This window comes from Leptonotus elevatus, chromosome 1, assembly GCF_054856555.1.
Source record: "Leptonotus elevatus isolate MCC_2025b chromosome 1, RoL_Lele_1.0, whole genome shotgun sequence".
NCBI classification, from domain to species: Eukaryota; Metazoa; Chordata; class Actinopteri; order Syngnathiformes; family Syngnathidae; genus Leptonotus; species Leptonotus elevatus.
In genome coordinates, this window is record NC_141239.1 from 56152665 (window position 1) to 56175164 (window position 22500).

A 22500-nucleotide genomic window follows, 5' to 3' on the forward strand; every position below is an offset into this window, starting at 1 on the left:
CTCCTCAACACTCTAGCTCCGCCTCACGTCTTCTACTGACGCCCACGGTGGGCGGCCCATCCAACCTTGTGCAAAGAGAGTCATCGCTGCCCTCTAGGGGCCAAAACGAGTCTTTTACTAATCAGATCTGCCTGATACTTTCAGCACAGCTGCCCCCAAGGCTTTCCTGCACCCGTTTTCAAAAAAAAACATAGGGGACGTCTTTTAACGTCCTCGGCGCCCTTCCCTAGGTTTATGCTAAACGTTTTATAACGTTTATGGCGGTCAAAGAGTTAACAAGGCCTCAGTTATCCGAGTCTTCAGATCATCCACTAATGTTGGAACGCTTTCTGCTGTCCAATGAAAGACATTTTATGCAAATAAGAGGTAAATAGTTTGAAATGGCATTTTACACAAAAAGATAAAATCTTGATTGTGATTTAACAATGGTCTGTTAAAACCACCGCAGCAAAAAAAAAAATTGGGATGTTTTTCTTTCCAACAAAACCAATTTTATCTTGTCACAAGATATGAGATTTTACATGTAAAGTGACGTATTGAGATGAAACACCATGCGTGTGTGTGTGCGCGCGTCTGTGTGTAATTACACGCATGAAGTGGGCCGGGTCTGTCAATGACTCCTGGGCCGCTTTTCTCCCCCATCTGCCCCTAGGTGTATCTATTCATCAAGTGATATTTAAAAATCTTTCCTCACAGACAAAGTTATGACATCAGTATTGCTGCCCAGGTCGACCAGACAGGATCAAAGTCCAGCAACCTCTTGGATTTAAAGAACCCATTTTTCAGGTGAGTTTGTAAATAAATAAAGTTAACAGCCTGTGTTATGTACCATTCAGTGACAAGCGCTGGGTTGTATGGCTGATGAGGCACTGACGGTAAGATTGACACATTTGAGTATGAACCAAGCAGAGGCCCTGCTATTCCTTAATCGTAGCCACAGCTCCTTCAAATTTCTAATTAAAGCAGTTGGGGGCTGAAGAGAAGTGCAGCCACGCAGTGTTACACCGCATGGATGGTGAAAGACGACCAGACAGCAGGGCTCAACACTGCGACCAATTTACCACAAATATGGTCAACTTTACAGTATTTGCTGGTTAAAAAAATTAAATTATTAGGTTAAATCATCCATTTGCTGGGCGCAAGTGCACATTTTAATCAGTAGTGCAACGGATCTTTGAGCCATAACTCGTTCGATCAAGTGCGAGGATGAGTCAAGATAGCCACCACGCGCTGCCTGCTGAAGGCCGACTAAAATAAATGGCTACCAACTAATACTTGGACGTCAATGCAACGGAGTTTGTAGGCTTTTATTTTGAAATGGACCCTCGAAACGCACGGTGGCGTGTCTTCTATCTTGACTCGTTACGGTCCGCAGTATTTCGTGGTCGTTTGTTTTTTTCCCTTCAGTGTGGTGGGTCTTCTCTCGACGACCAAGATCAACACGCCATCCTTAAGCCATCCTTAAATCATATTCAATCGCTAAGGGCACCAAAAAAACGCTATTTAATTACGACGTCATTGTATGATACGGCACAAGTCTCCGGCATTAGCAGTTAGCCGCTAATGAGAATGTAAACATTGACGTCTCTTGCCAGACGTGCCATACATTCAAATACGTTCGGACATTTCATACGCACACAGAAAGTCCATCAATGCATTAAACGTTAAAAATGCCAAATATGTAAACAATGTGGGCTTTCTATCCCTCTATAAAAGCTGATATATATAAAGAAGAATGATGTGGGTGAAATCACTTTGCTATTTTACCTAATTACAACCAAGGCTACATTTTAATCACTTATGTTTACAATAACTTATCTAATAACTATTCTTCCATTCTAGTGGTTTATATGTAAATGAATCAAAAATAAAGAATGAAAGATTCCTTTCTTATATATAATTCTTATAACATTTTCCACCAAAAGCTGGAGTGACTTTACATTAGTCCCCTTTCCACAGCAGCCAAACTCTGAACAAGAATAATCAGTCATAGTATAGCAGTTTTATTTTCATCAGACATCTGCGCTTGTGTTCACGTACACCTGATTGGGAAGCACTGATTTGATTTGTTATGATGCTCAGGCAGGTTTTAAAGCATTGGATTTTCCAAGGGGAAGATGGTTGAGAGGCCTCACTTAAAGAACTGGACCCTCTGTGTTGAACAAAATAATGTTCACATAAAAGAAAAACATGTTTTCCCCTCAATGTTTTCTTTTAAAATTATATAAAATTGACTTATTTTGCCAGCCGCTGCTTGTTGCAGACTGTTCTTGTTACAGTAAAATATATCGATCTTTACGTCATATGAACCCACGCAAATTGAGATGACTGTACATCAGCAAATATGGTCAAGCTGCACCTCCACCAAAAATGGTGCAACCAAATCCTGGCCAACAGTAAAAGTTAGTGTAGAGCCCTGCAGACACCACCCACCCACCTCCCTCCCTTGACAAATTGATTTGTTGGGCACGACGTGAAAAAAAAAATTACCAATTTTTCACAACCCAAAGTTGGCCTGCCCCCACTGCTGAAAAAAATCCTAGAGGAAACATTGAATCAACCAAGAATGCTCTGGGTCCGCTGACAGCGCCAAAAATTGCTCCAGATATGCACCCACAGCTTGCTCCCTGTTAACATCCTATTCACTAAGGACCTTACTCTAAATGATATACCAGCCCAAACACGGCCACAAAGTTTGACTGCTGGGAGCAAATTTGCGCCCGATTTACCACACATGGCAATGCATTTGCGCCAAGAACATGGCAGTATAATAACAGTTACGAGAAGATGAAATTATCAGAAAGCAAGGTTGGACCGAGAAGGTGCAAAAGCGTTCTCTTCATCTCTGCCTGGCCTTTTCCATGCCACTGCTGCCATGATCACTGGAAATTCTGCATGAGAGCCTTGACGTCTATTTGCGTCTATTGCGTCACTCAAACTCTGTGTGGCTATTAGCACTGGCGTTAGTGATGCTGTTTATCAATAAGTCTCATTTGCATAGAGGTGGGCAATTTCTCTGCCAAATGTGTGCAAATGACCTAATTTCCGTACGCCCGAAAACCACAGTGGCACCGGGGCACAATCTGATTGGCAGCGCCATTAGTACTAAATTTCCCCATCTGCGCGTGCTTAGTGGATTACATGCTTTCGGATTGCTCCATTTATACCGTTTAGCGGCGCGCAAAAGCTACAATAACCTTTTGTGGATCTGACCCAGAGTGGGGTATTTGCCATTAAATTAGCAGCTTGATATTAAAACATGGTAAACTGGTCTTTTTCTGACCTAATGTGTAATGCAGATTTGTCATCTCTGGCCTGTGAATATTTGCATTCATCCAGGTAGCGATGGGTACCAAAGACATTTTGTGGTATGGACCGATTTGGGTCATTACTTCCAAGCACCGATTCACGTAAAATTAGTGCCATGTTTCGGTTCTGAAGCACATCTTTCTAAGTTATGCCTGTGCGGGGGTAGAAGAGTTGATGATTTTCCATGGCGCACTTGAACGCAACATTAGACGTACACCAGCGTACTTAAGTCACCCACTCGCGCAGGATTTCACAAGCTAAAAATATGTTTCTTGATTTGCAAACAAAGATTTTTGTGGCGCCAATCCAAACAAATACAATTTATGAAGTATGACAGCCTCCGCGCCGGGCACAGAGTGGCAATGTCCCTGCAATCAGTTGAGAGGGAGGTGTTGGCAGCATTCTCCCTCGCTGTACCTGCGCACGTCGCCCGCACCGAAACTGAGAGGTCCATCTTCCCCCACCAAATCAAATCATGCGGGAAGGTACACGACGGCTTCAACATCGTTAAGGTATATAGACAATGTAATTTGGATATTCTACTGGTGACCATATTTAAAATAGCGAAAGCTTGTGGCCAAACTAGCGAGCTTTACAGACCATGTCGGGTAAATTGGGAGTCCGTGGGTTCGAGCTTCAAACTCATTGCGAGGCAGGCTTTACGTTCTTGAAATACAACTGCACAAGAAACGAAGATAACATCAATTATTAATTCATAAATTTTTAATGTTTAATTTTGTTCTTTGTGTTGCTCATTGCACAGAACTTTGCTTCACACGTTTTTTTTTTAAATATAAATTTATGTGTATTAATTAGGGCTGCCACAAACGATTATTTTGCTAGTGGCTAAAAAAAATTCATCTTGTCTACAAATCTATATCGTCCTGTGTTTTTTCTTTTTTAAAACAAAAAAAGGTTGTGCTTTACTTTGACTATTTTCGGCGACAACTGCCGAAACTAGTCAAGATAAAGCACAACCTTTTTTTGTCTTAATAAAGAAAAACCTCAGGACGATTATTTTGCTAGTCGACTAATCACCAACAGTAGTCGCGATTAGTCGACTAATCGGAACATATTGTTGCTGTCCTGTGGCAAACATTATGAACTTTTAAAAAAAACTTTGGGGGGGATGTCTGCATTCGGTTTCATCTCATGAACGTAAAACTGTCAAAAATGACATGAAATGAAATGAACGTGTTTTTCACAGGACAACGACGATATGTAAATAGCAGCATATTGCACCAGCAAACGGCTGCTCTTTTTTAAACCATCATTAGTTTACGTTTTGAATTCTTTAAAAGTATGTACAAATTAATAATGATGACAATTAAGATGATAATACATTGAACTTTGATTAGATAATGCAGCTTGTACCATAATTTCTGGCATGCTTATAAACTGATAGTGATACAGTAGGTTTAGATTTTTTTTGCTATAAATCTTAAGTGTATTTTAAAATTGAGCCAAAAATAGCACTAATACTATGAAACTATTTATATTTCACTCTTCTTGGAGACTAAGCCTTTTCAATGTAGGTCTAGAAGGTAGTGAAGTGAAATCAGATGAGTAAAATTAAGCACATGCACTGTGCTAAACACAACTAAAATTAATACTTGTATTATTTTTTATTTATTTAACATTTCTCCAATATGATTTGTTTTGCTTCACTAGTATGTGTACTGTATTTTAAAAGCAGTAAATTGATCTACACAAACAAAGTGTGGTATGCACCTGAAATGAAAAAAATAAGAAAGAAATTCTTAAAAAGATGAGGAGGAACTTTTATTTAAGCACTGTACTGCATGCATATTGTAACAAACTTTTTTGTGCTTCATTGTAATGTGTTGTCGTTGCTATGTCCGAGTTCATAAACGCAACTCGCGAATCAAAGGAGAGAAAAAGACCTTCGTGAGGGAGCAGGTTCGATGTCAATGCGTTCGGTGGCAGACTGTTTTGGTTATTAATAAACGCGAGTTCACTGACTAAAGCCTCCATTACCCTTACAAATATGTTAGCGTGCCAAACAGAGCATCATATTACACACACGGTGCTAACCACTGATCTGAATATATGACTGGATAGCCCATACACGCCCGTGCAAGCCGTTGAAGTCACAGGGCGGCCATCTTGCTCCTCCCATCTCACGAGCAGACTACTGTATAACTATACGGTATAGGTACAGATGAGACATATACAGCTCGTAGGCAGTTAGTATAGGGCCGGGGGGTGGCGCGGTGTTCACTATTTTTTTAACAAGTAAAAATAATAAGTGGACCGTATGGCCTGCTTTGAAGACCGCCTTTATCTTTTATCACTCAGTTCCTTAGACCCCAATATTAGATTTGGCAGAGGTATCTTTTGTTGAATTATAGTTATAACTCTTTAATAAAAATACACAAGTTTCCTCCTGTAAACATCATTAAGCATATAATTTACACATGTATTTAAGGCAAGTTGTAAAATGTCTGAAGTCCTCTTGTTTATGTTTAACAAATTTAAAACATTATAAATCAAGCTGTTTCTACTATATACTGTCTTAAATGTTCTCCAATTTCGCTACTGTAAATGTATAGGATCGTATGCTGAGAAAAAATGTTTTATTTAAAAAAAAAAATTTTTTTTTTTTAAGTGCTCAGTATTGTTCATTCGGTAATGTCATCATCATTGCTCTTTGTTTTATATATATATATATTTTTTTTTTCTTTTTCTTTTTGTATGTGGGTGAGTATGTGTATGTGCGTGCGTGCGTGCGTGTATTTGTTAGCTCACCAAAAACTTATTAGAAAAAATCCCATACCGTTCACCGAGACCCGAGGGGACCCAAGAAAACAAAGGAAAGTGAAATCCAGCACCGACCAGACACCACCCACCGAGCCGCCCACCAGAATTCTTCCCCAACCCCAGAAACATCTAAATTCCAACAAATCCCCCCAAAAAAAAAATCAGGGAGACCTCAAGAGACCGAAGGAGAGACTGAGGAAAGGAAGGAAGGACAGACGAAGCCGAGTGAGATCCACAGACACCAGCCTCCACCGATTCAATGACCTGAGGAGGAAGCAGATTGTGTCCGAGTTTCGATAGATGCTGGTGTGGTGGATCTGGCATGCATGAAAATCTCCACCAAAGAGGGGAGCCGTCGACCCCTGCCAGGACAGAGCAAGCGCAACACCTCAGGGCCCCCCAGGCCGCGGCAGCGCCAAAGGACGACCCCCGGGCCCCGACAGGGCCACCGGCCGGAGAGCAAGCCCAGGAGCAGGAGCGCCCCCCACCCCAACACGGCCCGCGCCCCCGACCCAACGCAGCAGGACGGGGCACTGCAGGCCCGCCAGGCATCCCACCGGCCCACAACCCCCGCACCCCCACGACCCCCCGCACCCCATCCACCCCAGCCGCCCCCAGGTCCCCAAGCCCCCAGACACCCGCAGCACCCACGCCCCCCCCCCCCCGACCAACCGGCAGCCCCCCAACCCCCAGCCCCCGGGGACCCCCCGCACCCAGGCACCGGCGCCGAAGAGGGGCCGGAGAGCGGAGCGGAGAGGGCAGCCGCGCCCACTCCACCCCCCGCCGCGTGGAGGGACGGAACACCGGGGGCAGAAGGGGAGACGGCCGACACCCCCGAACCCCAGGCCCAGCAGGGAAAGGCCCCGGTCGTCACCCCAGCGTTCTTTGTGAAAGTTTACCCCTGTTACTGAGTCCGCCAGCTCGCCGACTGGCGAACTCTACCCCTAAACCGTGAATGTGACCCCACCCAGTGTATATACAAGTGTGTGTATATATGTGTGTGTGGTGCATTAAAATTAGGTGCAGGTGAACCGGAGCCGAGGGAAATGATATTCCCACGCTCCGATCCACCCGCCTCCCAAGCATGTCACTGAGTGTATGTGGCGCATTAAAAAAAAAATAGTGGGGGGGGGGGGGGGACACGGACAGGGGGCCGCAGCACTGCTCTATACCGCGGTCCCCAACCGATGGCACCCCCACAAGCCCCCCCCCCCCCCCCCCCAGTTGTGTGGTGCATTAAAATTGGAGGGGAGTTGTAGGGTGAAGACGGTGTTTCCACCCTACCCCACCCCCCCAAAATGTGTTATGTGCCCTATATGTCTATAAAAGTGTATTGTGCAAACCTAGTGTAGTGAGTTAAGAGGAGCGACCAACAGGGTTCCCCCACAACCGGGCGGGGGCAGGAGGCGCCAGGATGCCCACCGGAGCGGGGCGGGCACAACACCAAACCCCAGCCACCCCCGCCGGCCCCCGGAGCACCGAGACCCGGGCCATGGATGGAGCCCCCGGCCCAGGGGAGGGGAAGGAAGGCGTACCGGGGAGGGGGGAAGGAGACGACAAGAAGGGCAGAGGGCAGCGGCAGGGCCGCAGAGACAGGGGGAGAGGAGAAGGAAGGGTGACGGGGGAGAAGAGACAGGGAGGCGGAGGACGGGCGGGGAGAGGCGAGGAGGGAGAGGCAGCAAGGGGGAGGAAGGGGGAGGAAGGGGGAGGGGAGAGGGAACCACGGGGCACCCCGGCGGCCCACAGGCCCCGAACCGCGTCGCCGGGCCCAGAGCGACGGACCGCGCCGGAGCGACGCCGCCCCAGACACCAGGGAGAGCCCCGCAACGTAGCACCCCCCAAGAGACCCAGGGAACGGCCAAGACGCAGCCGCCACCCAGCAGCCAACAGAGGGGCAGACCCGCCCACGCCCAGCCAGGGGGGACAGCACCCACAGAATTAACCCACTGGCATGCCGTGAATCCGAATATCAACCCCTAGTGCCCATCGGAGGCGAATCCGCTCGATCCCTGCCAGCAGCCGGGTTCCTGACTATAAAAACACAACCATTAGTTACAAATTGCCAAATACAGAAACATCAATGCAAGTTTTCACGCTGCTGTGGCTCTCGCTAACAGGCAGAATTAAGTAACCAGGTTTAGGTTAAAAAATTCTATATACGTAGACCATGTTTCTTTAAATTTTGACATTTGGTTTTTATTTGAGGCAGATATTTTTTCCATTAAAATGTGATTTATGAGGAGGTTAGACCATTGGTCGATATTCAGAGTTTGTTTATTTTTCCAGTTAACAAGAATTGTTTTTTTTGCGATAGTAAGGGCTACAAGTATAGATTGAAATTGTTTATGTGGTTAGTCAGTTGTTGTTAAGTCACCTAGCAAACACAAGTTTGCTCCACTGAGAAACGTTTCTTGAGAGGAGCAATATGGCGGCTTCAAAAGTCTTGGCCTATCGGCTAGCCAGTCTTATATTTAGATCAGTGGTGCTCACACATACAGTGCTAATACTAGCAGACATGACTATATAGAACAAGATCCGGTCCTCAAGGGCCTCAGTCCTGCATGTTTTCGAGGTTTCTCTACTCCAACACACCTGATTCAATGATCAGGATAATTAACAGGCTCATGCAGAGCTTGCTGATGAGCTTAAATACGAATCAGCTGTGTTGAACGTGTGAAACCTCTAAGACATGCAGGACTGGACATTGACACCGCTGATATACACCATGGGTGTCCAAGCTTGGCCCTGGCCGGTGTCCTGCAGGTTTTGGATGTTTCCCTGCTCCAACACACCTGTGGGAGGGGGGAGAAAGAGAGAGAGAGGGCGGGCGATCGAGCGAGCGGGAGAGCGAGAGACAGGGACGGTGAGGGAGAAACAGAGACGGTGAGGGAGAGACAGAGACGGTGAGGGAGAGAGAGAGAGGAAGGGAGAGAGAGAGAGGAAGAGAGAGAGGGAGGTCCGAAGAGATGGAGGGAGAGAGGGAGGTCCGGAGAAAGGGACGGAGAGAGAGAGGGAAAGGGAGAGAAAGAGAGCGGTATGGAGAGGGGGAGAGAGGGAGAGAGGGCCGGCAAGGGGGAGAGAGAGAGAGGGCCGGCGAGAGAGAGAGTGAGTGAGAGAGAGCGAGTGAGAGAGAGCATAAGTACCGAAAATTGGTACAGTCGAGTACCTGTACTGAGAATTGGAACAGAACCGGTTCAAACGTGAAAGGTACCCATCCTTACATCCATGTCATTGTATTGTCAAGGCACTGTGTCAATCGCAGCTGGAGTGTTACGCCTCTCATCTGAGCAGGTTCAGGTTAATATCAGGCTTTGTTTAATATTATGCTCTATTTTGATTGGTAGCCCAGTTTTGAGAAATGTCTAAGATTAGATATATCTTTAATGTTTCGCGTTCATAATCTAGCAATAGCCAGGTTGATAATTGTGATTCACTTGAGGGAGTTCTCCACAATATAAATCTGGGACTGCTCCACGGTGATTTGGTCTGGAAAAGGCTGGACATTCTATTCAAGCTGATTGAACGATGCGGCATCTTGTGCGCCTTTGTTTTGACCAATCACGGCAATGGATGAAAATCTCGTCTTCGGTCTCGTTTTAGCCCAAAAAACAAAAAATAAGCACAAAGTTTTTAACAAATAAAAATGCACAAAGCGCCCCTCGCTGTTCAACATGCAACAAGGAAACGGTGAGTAATTCTGCGAGAACAGAATTAATTGCAGCGTCCATTCGTCTGTTAGGTTTGTTTGTTTCCCCCGACGTTTGCACTTCCTGGTTTCGTCACAGCTGCATGTCCCGCCCTAAATAACGCCTGATTGGTCCGACCTAAAAAAGGTCTGTTGTGGACTTCCGGCGGCGCCACGTTCATGTAAGGCGCAAAAGTTTGGCGTGAGGCAGAACTCATGGAAAGATTTGAGGACCTTCAGAATCGAACGAGAAGGCAAATTTAAGGCTGTATCAGGTCCTGGAGGGAAGCGAGGAGGGAGACATGGTGGGCTTTGTGAAAAAGTTACTTCCGAAGATGCTGACTGACCTCCACTGAAATGGACATTAAGATTGACCAGGCGCACAGGGCGCTAATGCTGAAACCTAAGGGAAATGATCCTCATCGTTCTATTGTGGTTAAGTTCGCCAAATACACAGTCAAGAAACAGATCCTGCAGCAAGCCTGGAAACAGCGTACAGATGAAGATGGACGAGAGGCAGATCTACTTAGATAATGACTACTCTCCGGAGTTGCAGAGGAAACGCGCCCAGGTCAGATACATCGTTAAACAGCTCGAGGAGAAAAACATTCAAGCAAGGTGCATGTACCCAGCCGGCTCGGCTGAGAATGACTGTGGGATCCGAGGAGAAAACCTTCCAGACAACGCTCGATTTTGCACCGACACTTCGGGGCTTGAGCTCACTAGTCAAAAAGTAAGAATTTTTCATGTTGTTTCTCATGGCATTGTGATGGGTATTGTTTCTTTCTTTTTTTTTCCCTTTCTCTTTTTTTGATGCAGCTTGGATGGGGAATTGTGTTGACATACCTGCCTCCATCACTTTCCATGTTGCTGTGTATGTGTCATTGCACCAATATAGGAGAGGAGCAATCTGGGCCACATAATAATAGTTCCTCAGGCAGAGAAGGCCCAAGCCTCCACCTTCCTTTGGAAGTTGAAGAGTGACGTACTTAATCCTGGATTTTTGACCATGCCAAATAAACCTTGATATCCATTTATCCCATTCTCTAAATTGGTTGTCACAAATCTCCACAGGTAAATTCCTATATAAGTAAAGCAGTCGTGGGAGAATATTCATCTTGAGGCTCAAAAAGGGGACCAAGTTTCATCTGTGTAGGTCGGCTTTAATATTGAGAGATACTGGCTCATACTTAGCTCGAAAAAGCCTTGAAAGATTACTAGTCAATTGTATCCCTAGTTATTTAATATTCTCATTTTCCCATTTTAAATTAAATTATTTGCATAAGGTTGTGGTGGGGGTATAGTTAAGTGTCATCACCTGCGTTTTTTAAATATTAACTTTATAGCCTGAAAGCCTACCAAAATCATTCAAGGACATCAGTTCCTTAAATGAGCTCTCCAAACTAACCAAAACGTTATCAGCAAACATAGCGACCTTGTGTTCTACTCCTGATATTAGTATACTTCTGATTTTTGTATTTTGTCAGATTTGTCTAGTATCTCTATAAATAAATCAAAGAGGAGGGGTGACATTGCACAGCCCTGCCTACATCCCCGTTCCAGGGGGAAACTTCCAGATAAATCCCCATTGATCTTAATCCGCGTTGAGGGCCTATCATAGAATGCTTGAACTACTCTAATGAACTTGTCCCTAAAACCAAACTTCTTTAATACTTTATTTAGAAAAGCCCATCTGACTAAATCAAAAGGCCTTCTCGGCGTCCAGACTCCCTATTATTGATTGCAATTTATTCTTGTGGATATAATCCATAATTTTCAGTACTCTTCTGATTTTATCAGTTGTTTGCCTCTAGCGAATAAACCAAGTCTGATCTAAATTGATGAGGACTGGAAGCAGCTCCTCTAGTCTACGGGAAAGAATAGAAGTAAATATCTTATAATCCAAATTAAGTACACTAATTGGCCGATAGCTTCCACACTCCTGTTTGTCTTTCCCCTCTTTTGGGATAACTGAAATTGTTGCCTGTCTCCAGGAAGGTGGAATTACCCCCTCCTGTAATATAAAATTAAATGTTCTAACTAATAGTGGAGTAAGTTCCTGCCTTAAGCATCGGTACCATAGGGAATCATATCCATCAGGGCCAACCCCCTTTCTTGATTATTGTCATACTACAATACATATCTTGCACTGACAGTTTGCCTTGTTTTTTCCAATTCACACACGTCCTCACACGCACACACACACACCCCTGCATGCACACGTGCACACACACACACACACACACACGCAGAGATACTGGTGGCTAACTGTAGATAATTGCAGCTCTGAAACGAGCGCACCGTACCATACTTGGCGCATGCATGCTAAAAACAAATGGTAGCATGTATGCTAAAATACGGTAACAAGCATTCTACCATGTATTTTAAAATGTCAACTGGAGTAAAATAGTGAGTTCAGTTGTACTTTATAATTCAACTATTTTACCTCACGGTACTCACGTTATTCGTTGCCATGCACTTTAACAGGCATTCACAATCCATTCACACACCGCGGTCCGGCCTCCCAGTTTGTTTAGGTGGATTGCTCCAATGCTTCTCCAGCGGTTGGATCCTCCCAGAATGATGGCAAACCCCATCGTTTTCTTGCTTCCTCACCTTCCGAACCATGGATTCATTGATGTGGAATTATCTCGCGGCTTCTCTATTCCCATGTTCAACCGTGTAACTGATAGATTGCAGTTTAAATTGTGCCTTGTAAGCATATCTCGACTTATAGCTGATGCGATTTACGGAGTTCCGCCAGAGTTCGAGTAGTCTCCGCGGATAGCGCCCGGTTGCTACACATCGGCAAATGGGTGGGGTCCAAACGGGGTAAACGAAATGAACTACAGGAGACAGGAGGTCACACTGCAGTCTGGCGTTTCATTTGATCTATTTTTATTTTCTTTCTCGTTACATCTCCACATACGAATACATACCACGACAACTCTATTCTGCCTTCGCCGACGGCACATATAACAGCACCCCGGGAATCAACTGTGATGTCGCGTGCAAAAGGTCTATATTCAATGCAATCCTCCTAACATATTCACTCCTAGCCATTTTCACTGAAACAACTGCTTCTCTCCTGGCTGTTTTACTGGATTTTGACTGATTTTTGCAAGGCCCACAGAATATTGTGTCCTATTGCTATAAAAACATGGAACCTACCAAAAGTGAGATTAGAATCTCTGATTTCATCAGGAAAAAAAAGCATATTTGTATCTGTTTCCGTTTTGCAGCAATTGGCATTAGAATATAGCTAAGTTTGATCAATATTCACAAACCTGTTGAAAACACTGGGAAAAGAGCTAGTTGCAACATGGCCCTGGCTTATCGCTTATACTCTGCTGCCACCTGCTGGCCGTTTTTTTTTTTTTTTTTTTAAATAACTACCATTCCTTAAAGCGACCTCTTCAGGTCAGAAGCTGCATCATCTTCTGTATGCTCTAGCATTAAAAAAAAAAAAACATTTAAAAAAAACGTATTTATACGTTTTTAGGTGTATATGAGTAATGTCGAGCTCTTCACAACAGTCGCGCTGTCAGATTGCCCGATAAATTCGCTCTGTGTCGTGGACTGGACGTGTAGCCACACTACAAGTCTGAATCCGACAAGATCCCACTTGATCATCGCATGCTGTGATGCCAAGAGCACCGCGTACGCACTGGTTGTTGGGGAGGCAGGCCAAAAAAAAAGAAGGGGCAGAGCAGGGAGTGTTTGTGTGAATGGAGCACGCGGGACAAGTGCGGCCGTGCCACTGCATAAACATGAGCGCATGGCTCATTCTTTCTGCTCAGTAGTGTTTAAAACATGATTTTGTACAATTAGTACTGTATTTTAATTTATTTACATGTGTTGGGGTAATATACCCTTTTTTGTGAATTAATTTGGAGATGACACAGGTTATTGTTTTACTATTTCATCAAACACTGAAATATTAGGCCTAAATTGTGTTCGAGTACATTCTATAATGCTTAAATCTTTATCCCTATTTAAATTGTTTTAGCATGGTGCATTTGATACGCGCGTTCACTCCAATCCTTTAAGTTTCGTTCCTCCTCCGAGGGAGGGGGGCAAAAAAGACACATAGCGGCACGTACGTACTACGGCTGTCAAGGCAGCAGCGCCTTGCCTGACTTCTATAAAAAGATATAGGTTGATTGTCCGTCCCAAAGACGTGATCGATCCTCACTAAATATGTGCACAGCTTGTGCCCAAATCAGTGGCTACTTAAAAAATATTTGAACGACAGTCGCAATAAAAAAAAATTACTTTTATACTATTCATGTTGCCGTTACCTATGACGGTGGCAGTATTGGAAGGTGCGGCTTCCCATCAATAAAATCAAAAATAATGTGACTTATGATATTTTTAGAGTAGCCTATGATTCGGGAATGAGTAGGCTACAGCAGTGCACATTTGGTAACGATTGATCACGGTTTTGGGACAAAGCAGTCGTGCTTGCCGGTGCTTGGATTTCATTTGAATATAATTATTAAGTATTTAATCATTCAATGTAATTCGCTGAATGTCAATGTAATAAGTGAATTCATTCATTTTAATGATTTGCCTTTTTTTATTATTTTTTGGGGGGGGGGTAGCAAACCCCCCTCCATAACAGTGGTCTGTTTTATATTTACAGGTACACGGGTACCACACCAAATCCACCTCCTGGGTCTCATTACACTTCCCCCTCTGAGAATATTTGGAACACAGGCTACAGCATGAGTCAAGGGATGCCCGTATCAGGTGAATAACAAACATAAAAGCGAGATGTTAATAAATTATTTCATTTATTAACTAGGAATACTGCTCCAAAATATCCTCCTCCTCCTTATGTGCACACATGGACAAAATTATTGGTATATATTAATGAACAAAAAACTTGCAGTAGTCACAGAACAAACTTTGAATCTATCAATTTGTTCATTTTCATCCGCTTATCCGGGGGTTGGGTGACATCGGCAGCTGCTTTCCTCTTCCTAGCCACTTCGTCCAGCTCTTGCAGGGGAATCTCAAGCCAATCCCAGGCTATCTTGGAGACATATTCTCTCCAGCGGGTCCTGGGCTCCCTCCCAGTGAGACATGCCCGGAACGTCTCACCAAAGAGGCGTCCAGGAGGCATCCTGATCTGAGCGCCTCCTGGGCGACCGAGCTTCTCAGGGAGAGCCCAGACACCCTGCAGAGTTAACTCATTTCGGCCGCTTGTATTCAAGATCTTGTTTTTTTGATCGATTAAAAAATAATTCTGCACTTAACTGTTACACAAAGACCAGACAAGGCTTAGTACAGACAGACACAGGACAGTATTAGTATTGAGTATAATGCAACATGCTCTCTGCACTACTGTTTGCATTATATATTGAGCCAAAAAGGGTATTAAAGGGGTTACATTTGCTGGTGAAGAGCAAAAACTGGTTTGCCGATGATTTACTATTGACCATAACTCAACACACACAGACATTGCCCACAATAATAAAAACACTTAAAATAATTAAAAAAATACGTTGTTTTTTTGTTGTTGTTTTTTTTCAGGTTATAAAGTTAATGTAAACAAGACTTGGGCATTAGCTTTAAACTATGACCCACCTCAACATATTACGGATGAATACAAATGGAAATAGGATGCAGAAACGGTCAAGCATCTAGGTATCATATTACCTAGAATCTTACAGAGATGTATGGGGTTAACTATGGACATCCAAAGGCCAAATTACAACTAGATTTACAAAGATGGCATGCCGTAGCGTTTTTAGATCTCAATTCTAGAATTGACGCAATAAAAATGAATGTTCTCTCCCAAATGCTGTATGTATTCCAATGTCTACCATTTCCAATTTCACAAAAACAAGTTTTTGAGTGGAACAGAATTGAAGCCAGGATAAAATATACAACACTACATTTGCAGAAAGACAAGTGGGGTAGAAATCTCCCATATTTACGTGAATATTTCTATGCTCCCCAGCTGAGACCGCTTGTGTGTATGTGCTCTCCTACTTACACAGCAGGATGGAAAGACCAAGAGGAGGGAAAAAAAAAGATGATCCCATTAAAGGTTTATTATTTGACACTAAAATACAGCATAAAGTTAAAGTACCACTGATTGTCACACCCACCTAAGTGGGGCGAAATTCTTTCTCCGCATTTGACCCGGTCACTAAGGGAGTGGTGAGCAGTAGCAGGAGCCGTGCTCTGGAATCATTTGGTGATCTAACCCCCCAATTCCAACCCTTAATGCTGAGTGTTAAGCAGGGAGGCAAATGGGTGCCATTTTTATGGTCTTTGGTATGACTTGGCCCGGGAATGAACCCACGACCTCCCAGTCTCAGGGCGGACACTCTACCACTTGCTCACTGAGCTGACTTAACTTTAAAGAAAAACTATGCAGTATGATGATCATAGCTTTAAAGTAAATTATTAAAATGTGTAATTTGGGTTTGGGACCCAAATTTGGGACACAATGGTGTGATTATTACACTGAATTTACCCCAAATGGCAAAACTGGCAAAACTTGGGATTTGACCTGTATCAAAAAATCTAAATTGACACACTTCATTCCCATTAAAATTAGATATAATACATAGACATACCTCAAAATCCCTAGTTGAAATCCCTGGTTTTTGGCACATACATCTTTTAAAGGTCCATAGCAACCGGTACTTTAAGAAAAATATATCTACCCCAAATTTTCAGGAACTGTTAAATATCACTGGAAAGTCATATCTAATCACAGGTCAGAAAAACAACCGAGATTTGAACTCTTTAAAAGTTTCGGAAGTTTGACCTCTCAACAGTTGAAATGAGATCAAGATCACATTAAGCTTACTACTCAACTTCGGAGGCATCAGCCAAGGTTTGGTTATTTTATTTTTGCTCCTTGAGCTATTTTCTTGCTTAAATTAGGTTATATTACCACAGTGGGAAATTTGATTTAATAATTTTGTGTCCGTTAAAATATTATTTACCATTTGGTGTAGCCTTTGACAAGTAAGCTTATTGCTAACTTATCAACACACCACTAATGTATACTGTATACTGTGTCAGGGCTTAAAGTACACAGCGCCAGATTTCCGGCGTAAGAGCCACTAGCCAATCACAAGCAGAGTAGGGCTGGTCTTGTATTGAAGCAGCACCATGACAAATCCAGCGAAGTTATTGGAAATATTTGACACATCTGGCAAAACACCGCCAATGCGGAGGGGGAAGGCCAACTTCAAAATAAACCTTCCCATACCAAGTAATATGTGGAGCACAATACCAAGGAATGCTTTTATTTTGCTGTTTTTCCAGGGAAAATTTTGCCTGTTGCGGCGCAACGGATGACTTGACTCGTCTTGCGAAATGTGTGTCTGCCGTTCATATTGCCGGCGTAAACTATTGCAACCACTCAACAAAACAACTTCGTCCTGAAATACGTTTGATCGCCAATTAAGGGCACTAAAAGACTTAATTACACTGATATTGTATTGTACGGTGCCTGTTGCCAGTGTTTAGGGCGTCTACAGTGTTAGCGTGCTAACGGCTACAGCTAGAGCCATGATCCATCGGACTACTTTTCAAAGGCAGTCTAATCGACGTGATGATTGCACGCTTTGATGCTGACAGAAGCCGTACACAGTTGCCGTTCCTAGAGGTCTTTTTTTTACCAGCAATATATTTATTGACATTTTTTCCCAAAATGTTTTCCACAACTTACAAAAAAAACCAAGATTGTTCTCATGAGATAGGAATTGTCCAGGTTAGTTAAGATTATTGTCCAACATCAAGATTTCCCTTTTATTTACGTAAAAAAAACTAGCTACAGTTTGTGTGTTATTTATTCAATTTTAACATCTCTTTATTTCCAACCAGTACCATAGCTTTCATCACTCAGCGTAACGTTAACTTCAGCCAATCACAGATTAGCGTGTTACTAGAACTAACACAGAAACACAAATGCACTTTTGCGAGGATACGAGAGAAACTACGATCATATCAAACTTTGAGTTGAGCTATTCTCGTGATGCGATTACGTCAACACAGTTTGCGTAGATAGGGGGGAATTTCTGTCGGAGCCAAACGGCTTCACACAGCGTCCTGTTCAGATATATAAATAGTGGATGAAAATAGCCAGCTTCGGCAGCAGCAACACAATGTGAGGCTACGTAGCTGGGAAGTTGAGCATATGGACATGTTGAACCAAGATAGCATTGTTAGCAATGTTCATGCATTGTTTTTCCATTAACGTCAGAGAACGACATGTTGTAAACATGTAAAGATTGCATGTTATATTTTTTGTTTATCAGCGTTTTTGTTAACTCTTTTACTGCCAAAAACGTTAAATAACGTTTAGTAAAATCCTACGGAGGGGCGCCAAAGACGTTAAAAGACGTTCACTGTTTTTTTTTGGTGTTTTGTTTGGAAACGGGTGGAGGAAAGCCTTGGCCAGCTGTGCTGAAAGTATCAACCAGATCTAGTTAGTATAATGACTAGTTTTGGCCCCTAGATGGCAGCGATGACTCTATTTGGACAAGATTGGATGGGCGTCAGTAGAAGACGTGAGGCGGAGCTAGAGTGTTGAGGGGACAATGGCTGATGAAGCAACAATGGCGAACGGTTGCAAGCAGCTCACGCTTGAGCATTTTTTTCAAAGACGGAAAGCATCGATCAATACTAAAAAGCGCATTGATGTCGACGATGATGATGATGGTGACTCCGAGCTTGACGCCGAAGTTGGAAGCGTTGATGCGCGGCTATGATCAAGTCATAAAGCCTCACCGGCTAGCGATGCTAACGCCGGAAAACGCGGAGCACAGGCGGACGTTCAATCGGACGATGAAGAGTACCCCGAGTCCAATGCATATTCATCGGAGGAGTGGGTACAGTCTGATCACGGAGAAGACACTGGTTCTGGACTACGATGCCACCATGAATGGAGTGGATAAGATGGATCAGATCATCTACCACCCGGTATAGGAACTGAAGGACATGAGGAAGCCAGACGTAACACCCCCGTAACGTAACCGTAGCATGATCCTGATAGTAGACTTGATGGCAACACACACTGCAGTATATACTTGCTATTCCCCGGAAAAAACGGCCGGCAAGAAAGCAATCGCAGTGAAACTAATCTGTTGTGCAAATCCTGTTGCGTCCCCTACTGTCTTCAAACCTTTTTCAGCCCAAATCCTGAACCCAGGGTCGGCTGTGCCTGGAGGGAACAAAGAATTACCCCATATCGGGCTAAAGCGTGATAAAGAGGACAATTCACCCATATCTTTTTTTTATCAAATTGTAATCATCATAGGATTATGGATTCTTTGTCTTGTTTTTTTAGCATTCTAACTTTTGATGAGTACAAGTACTGAGGAACAGGGAGGGGGACAGAGCAGGATTCAATATACATCCAGAGTGGGAAACATTTATCTGTAAAAAACAAACAAAAAACATCACAGTCGGTAATTGTGCTGCCCAGTAATACCATAAAGGGTTGAAGCATTTGTGGCCGCCTCTATCATATGGTAAGTACAAAGGTGACAGACGTAACCTTGGCCTTCTAATATTCCACAAAAAGCGAACAAAAATACTCTTCTAGTGTGGAAATAGGTTAATAGGAGGTGGCAACGGGATGTTTTGAAACAAATATATAAGTTTAGGCATTATGTTTGTTTTGAGAACATTGATTCTTGCTATAAGTGATAGGGGCAAATAATTCCATCTGTCTCGTGAGGAAGTAATATAATTAATCATGAGGGGTTTAGGGAACCATAGCTATCTATTTTATACATGAAACGATTTTAATGCCCAAATATGAAAACCACTCTACCATTTTAAATGGGAAAGAAATTTCAGCCCTTGTCCTTTCTTCTTTGTTAAGTAACATTAGAGAAGATTTTTCTTTATTTACTTTATACCGTGATATCCTTCAAAACATGTTAATTAACTTTAACAAGGCTGGGATGGATTTCTTCAGTTCCTTTATAAAAAGAATAACATAATCAGCAAATAAAGACATTTTAGTTTCCTGTTGGCCTATGCATAAACCAGTTGGAGATTTATGAGACCGCACTGCGATTGCTAAAATGAATAATAAGGGGGACAAAGGGCAACCTTACCTACATCCCCATTTAATTTGAAATGGTTCAGAAATGGTTTTCTCATGAAAAAAAAGAAGGGAAAAAAAGGAAATGGTTCAGAAATGACTCAATTTGTCACGACAGAAAATATCGCCACAACCAAATCGTTGTGGATCGTGCCATTCAACTCTATCAAAGGCTTTCTCAGCATCCAATGATGGTAGAGCAGTGTCTGTTTTCCCTATAAATATTCAGCACTTGTCTCACATTGGGAAATCCCTGCGTACAATAAATCAATTCTGATTATCCGCTATAATATCAGGTAATATTCTCTACAGTCTCCGAGCCAAAACTTTGCAAAATATTTTTTAATCCACATTAAGGACGCTTATTGGTCTGAGATTTCCGCATTCAGTGCATGGTTTACCAGGTTTGGGCAATAGTTATCAACGCTCCTCTCAATGAAACAGGAAGAATTCCCTTTTCAAATGAATCAGAAAACATGTCGAAAAGTGGGCTAAGGAGTTTATTTTTACATTTTGTATATATTTCCAACGAAATTCCGTCCGGGCCTGGAGCCTTGTCTACTTTCATACGATCTATTGCTTCGGATATTTCCTTCTTTGTTATGGGAGCATCCAGATCTGCACTCTCCATTCCTGGAATCTTGGGTATGAGAAGGGAATCCAGAAATTGTTCATGTCCCATATGTGTTTTTCAAAGAAAAGCTTGAACGTTTTATTAATTCCTTAAGGGTCAACTATCATCTGTCCATCACTGTTTTTAACTGAAGCAATAACTTTCTCATTCTGTAATTGTCAAAGATGCCAGGCCAGTAATTTTCCAGACTTTTCCCCTTGGTCGTAAAATGTTTGTTCAAGATGTAGGAGATGGGAAGCTGCCTTAGAAGCGGAGAGTTCGTTATATTGCGTTCTCAGAAGTTTTCGATGGACCTGCGGACATAACGTTTGATAATATTCCCCTTCAAGCGTCGCAATCTCCGCTTCCAGCTTTTTTGTTTCATGCCAAGTCTGTTTGGCCCTGTGGCTAGTAAAACTTAAGTCATCTTTAAAAGCTTCCTACCTTATGCAGGGTGAAGTTTCATCTGTATTGGTTTAAAAAAATATACCAATTTGAGTATCCATAAACCGTACAAATTCTGGGTCCAAAAGCCATTTTTGTTTAAACCTCTACCTCGGGGAATCTCTCTGCAATCTTAAATCCTCATATATTAATGAATTTGGGGCATGGTTGGATATTAACTCTTTGACTGCCAACCATTTTCAGAAAAGAGAACATGTGGGTGCCAGCTGATTTAGAGCCTTTGACTGATCTTTCAAGGTCCACAGAAAATTTGGTGTTAGGACTATGGAAACACAGATACTACCAAATTGTTTCTACCTTATTCAGTTTTCCAGTAATCAACAATAGAAAATAGGTTAGTTTCACCCAAATTCTCTGTTTTGGACCAAAATACGTGGAAATCAAGCTTTTTGTGAAACGATATTATTTCATGCACTCTAGTGAATTTGTCACTTTTTTTTCATGAATTAAGCCACAAACACCTAAACAGTGCTTTACTTCTATAAAACACTACCACCAACAATAAAAAAGTGTTTTTTGATAGCAAAATAACAGTTTATTTACATTCAACAGTGTAACAATTTGATGAAACTATTTGGCAAACTATTTACACTTTGTCTCACAGACCAAAAACTGCTCAACTCGGAACTTCATTTCATGCAAAGTGCTGTAAATGGAGTAAAAATCTGTCATGGAATAAAGACAAGTAAATAACACCAAACAAATTAATAAATATTGTAAATGGGTAAATTAATAAGTAAATAAAACAATACAAGTAGGTAAGTAAATATAATAAATAATAAAATATAGCAGGCACCATAAAACATTGCAACAATGATGAGTCTCATGCCGAGTCAAACGCCAAAGAACAAAGATGTGTTTTAAGAGCGGGTAGAGAGAGAGGTTGCCTAATATTTAACATAAGGTCATTCCAAAATCTATGGGGATCGATCTGTCTAAAATCTACCGAACTTTCTAGAGAGGAAAATAATGTGCTGTTAAGCACAATTCGAATTTAAGTAAAAAAAATAAAAATAGGGAACTCCCAGCTTATTTTGAGGCAAGTTTCCAAGAAGTGTTGCTAACTAAAGTCTGCTAAAAACACGTTGGCTAAAGATGCACTTGTTATAGTAATTGCTTATTTTCATAAACTTCTATTATAAATTACATGTTAATACCCTCAAAATAAGTATAACAGTATTTCACGCAAAATCACAAAGTTCATGTTTCAACATCTTAAAGGGGTCAAGTTAAAGCAGCTTTTATTGTCACGGTGAATCATCAGGCTTTTCAGCGCTGTAATAGCCACGCACTTTGCCGATATGTCACAATATTCGGTTTGATGCATGAGCAACAATCTTAAGGCTTTTCTGACTAATTTTTAACTGGATCCGTTCAACGGGCTTGGCATTGCAGATGAAAATGTAAAGAAAAAAAACAACAAAATTACAGACATAACTTGGCACCACTAGGTGGCACTAAATGTACAATTGAATATTATCAGATAAATAGATTTTTTTTAGGAGATTGTGCAGAGGAGTTTATAAGTATTTCATCACAATTCGAATTTAAGTAAACAAACAA

General features: G+C 42.5%; 1 protein-coding gene across 4 annotated transcripts in view; it reads left to right on the forward strand.

The window, feature by feature from the left end:
• The window catches only part of carm1 (coactivator-associated arginine methyltransferase 1), a 74578-nt gene that overhangs the window by 27878 nt on the left and 24200 nt on the right, over positions 1 to 22500 (forward strand). For all 4 annotated transcript variants that reach the window (XM_086070975.1, XM_086070985.1, XM_086070994.1 and 1 more), the window contains exons 9-10: positions 697 to 786; positions 14421 to 14527. In XM_086070975.1, coding sequence (XP_085927101.1) covers positions 697 to 786; positions 14421 to 14527 — 197 coding nt within the window. The remainder of the gene's footprint in view (positions 1 to 696; positions 787 to 14420; positions 14528 to 22500) is intronic.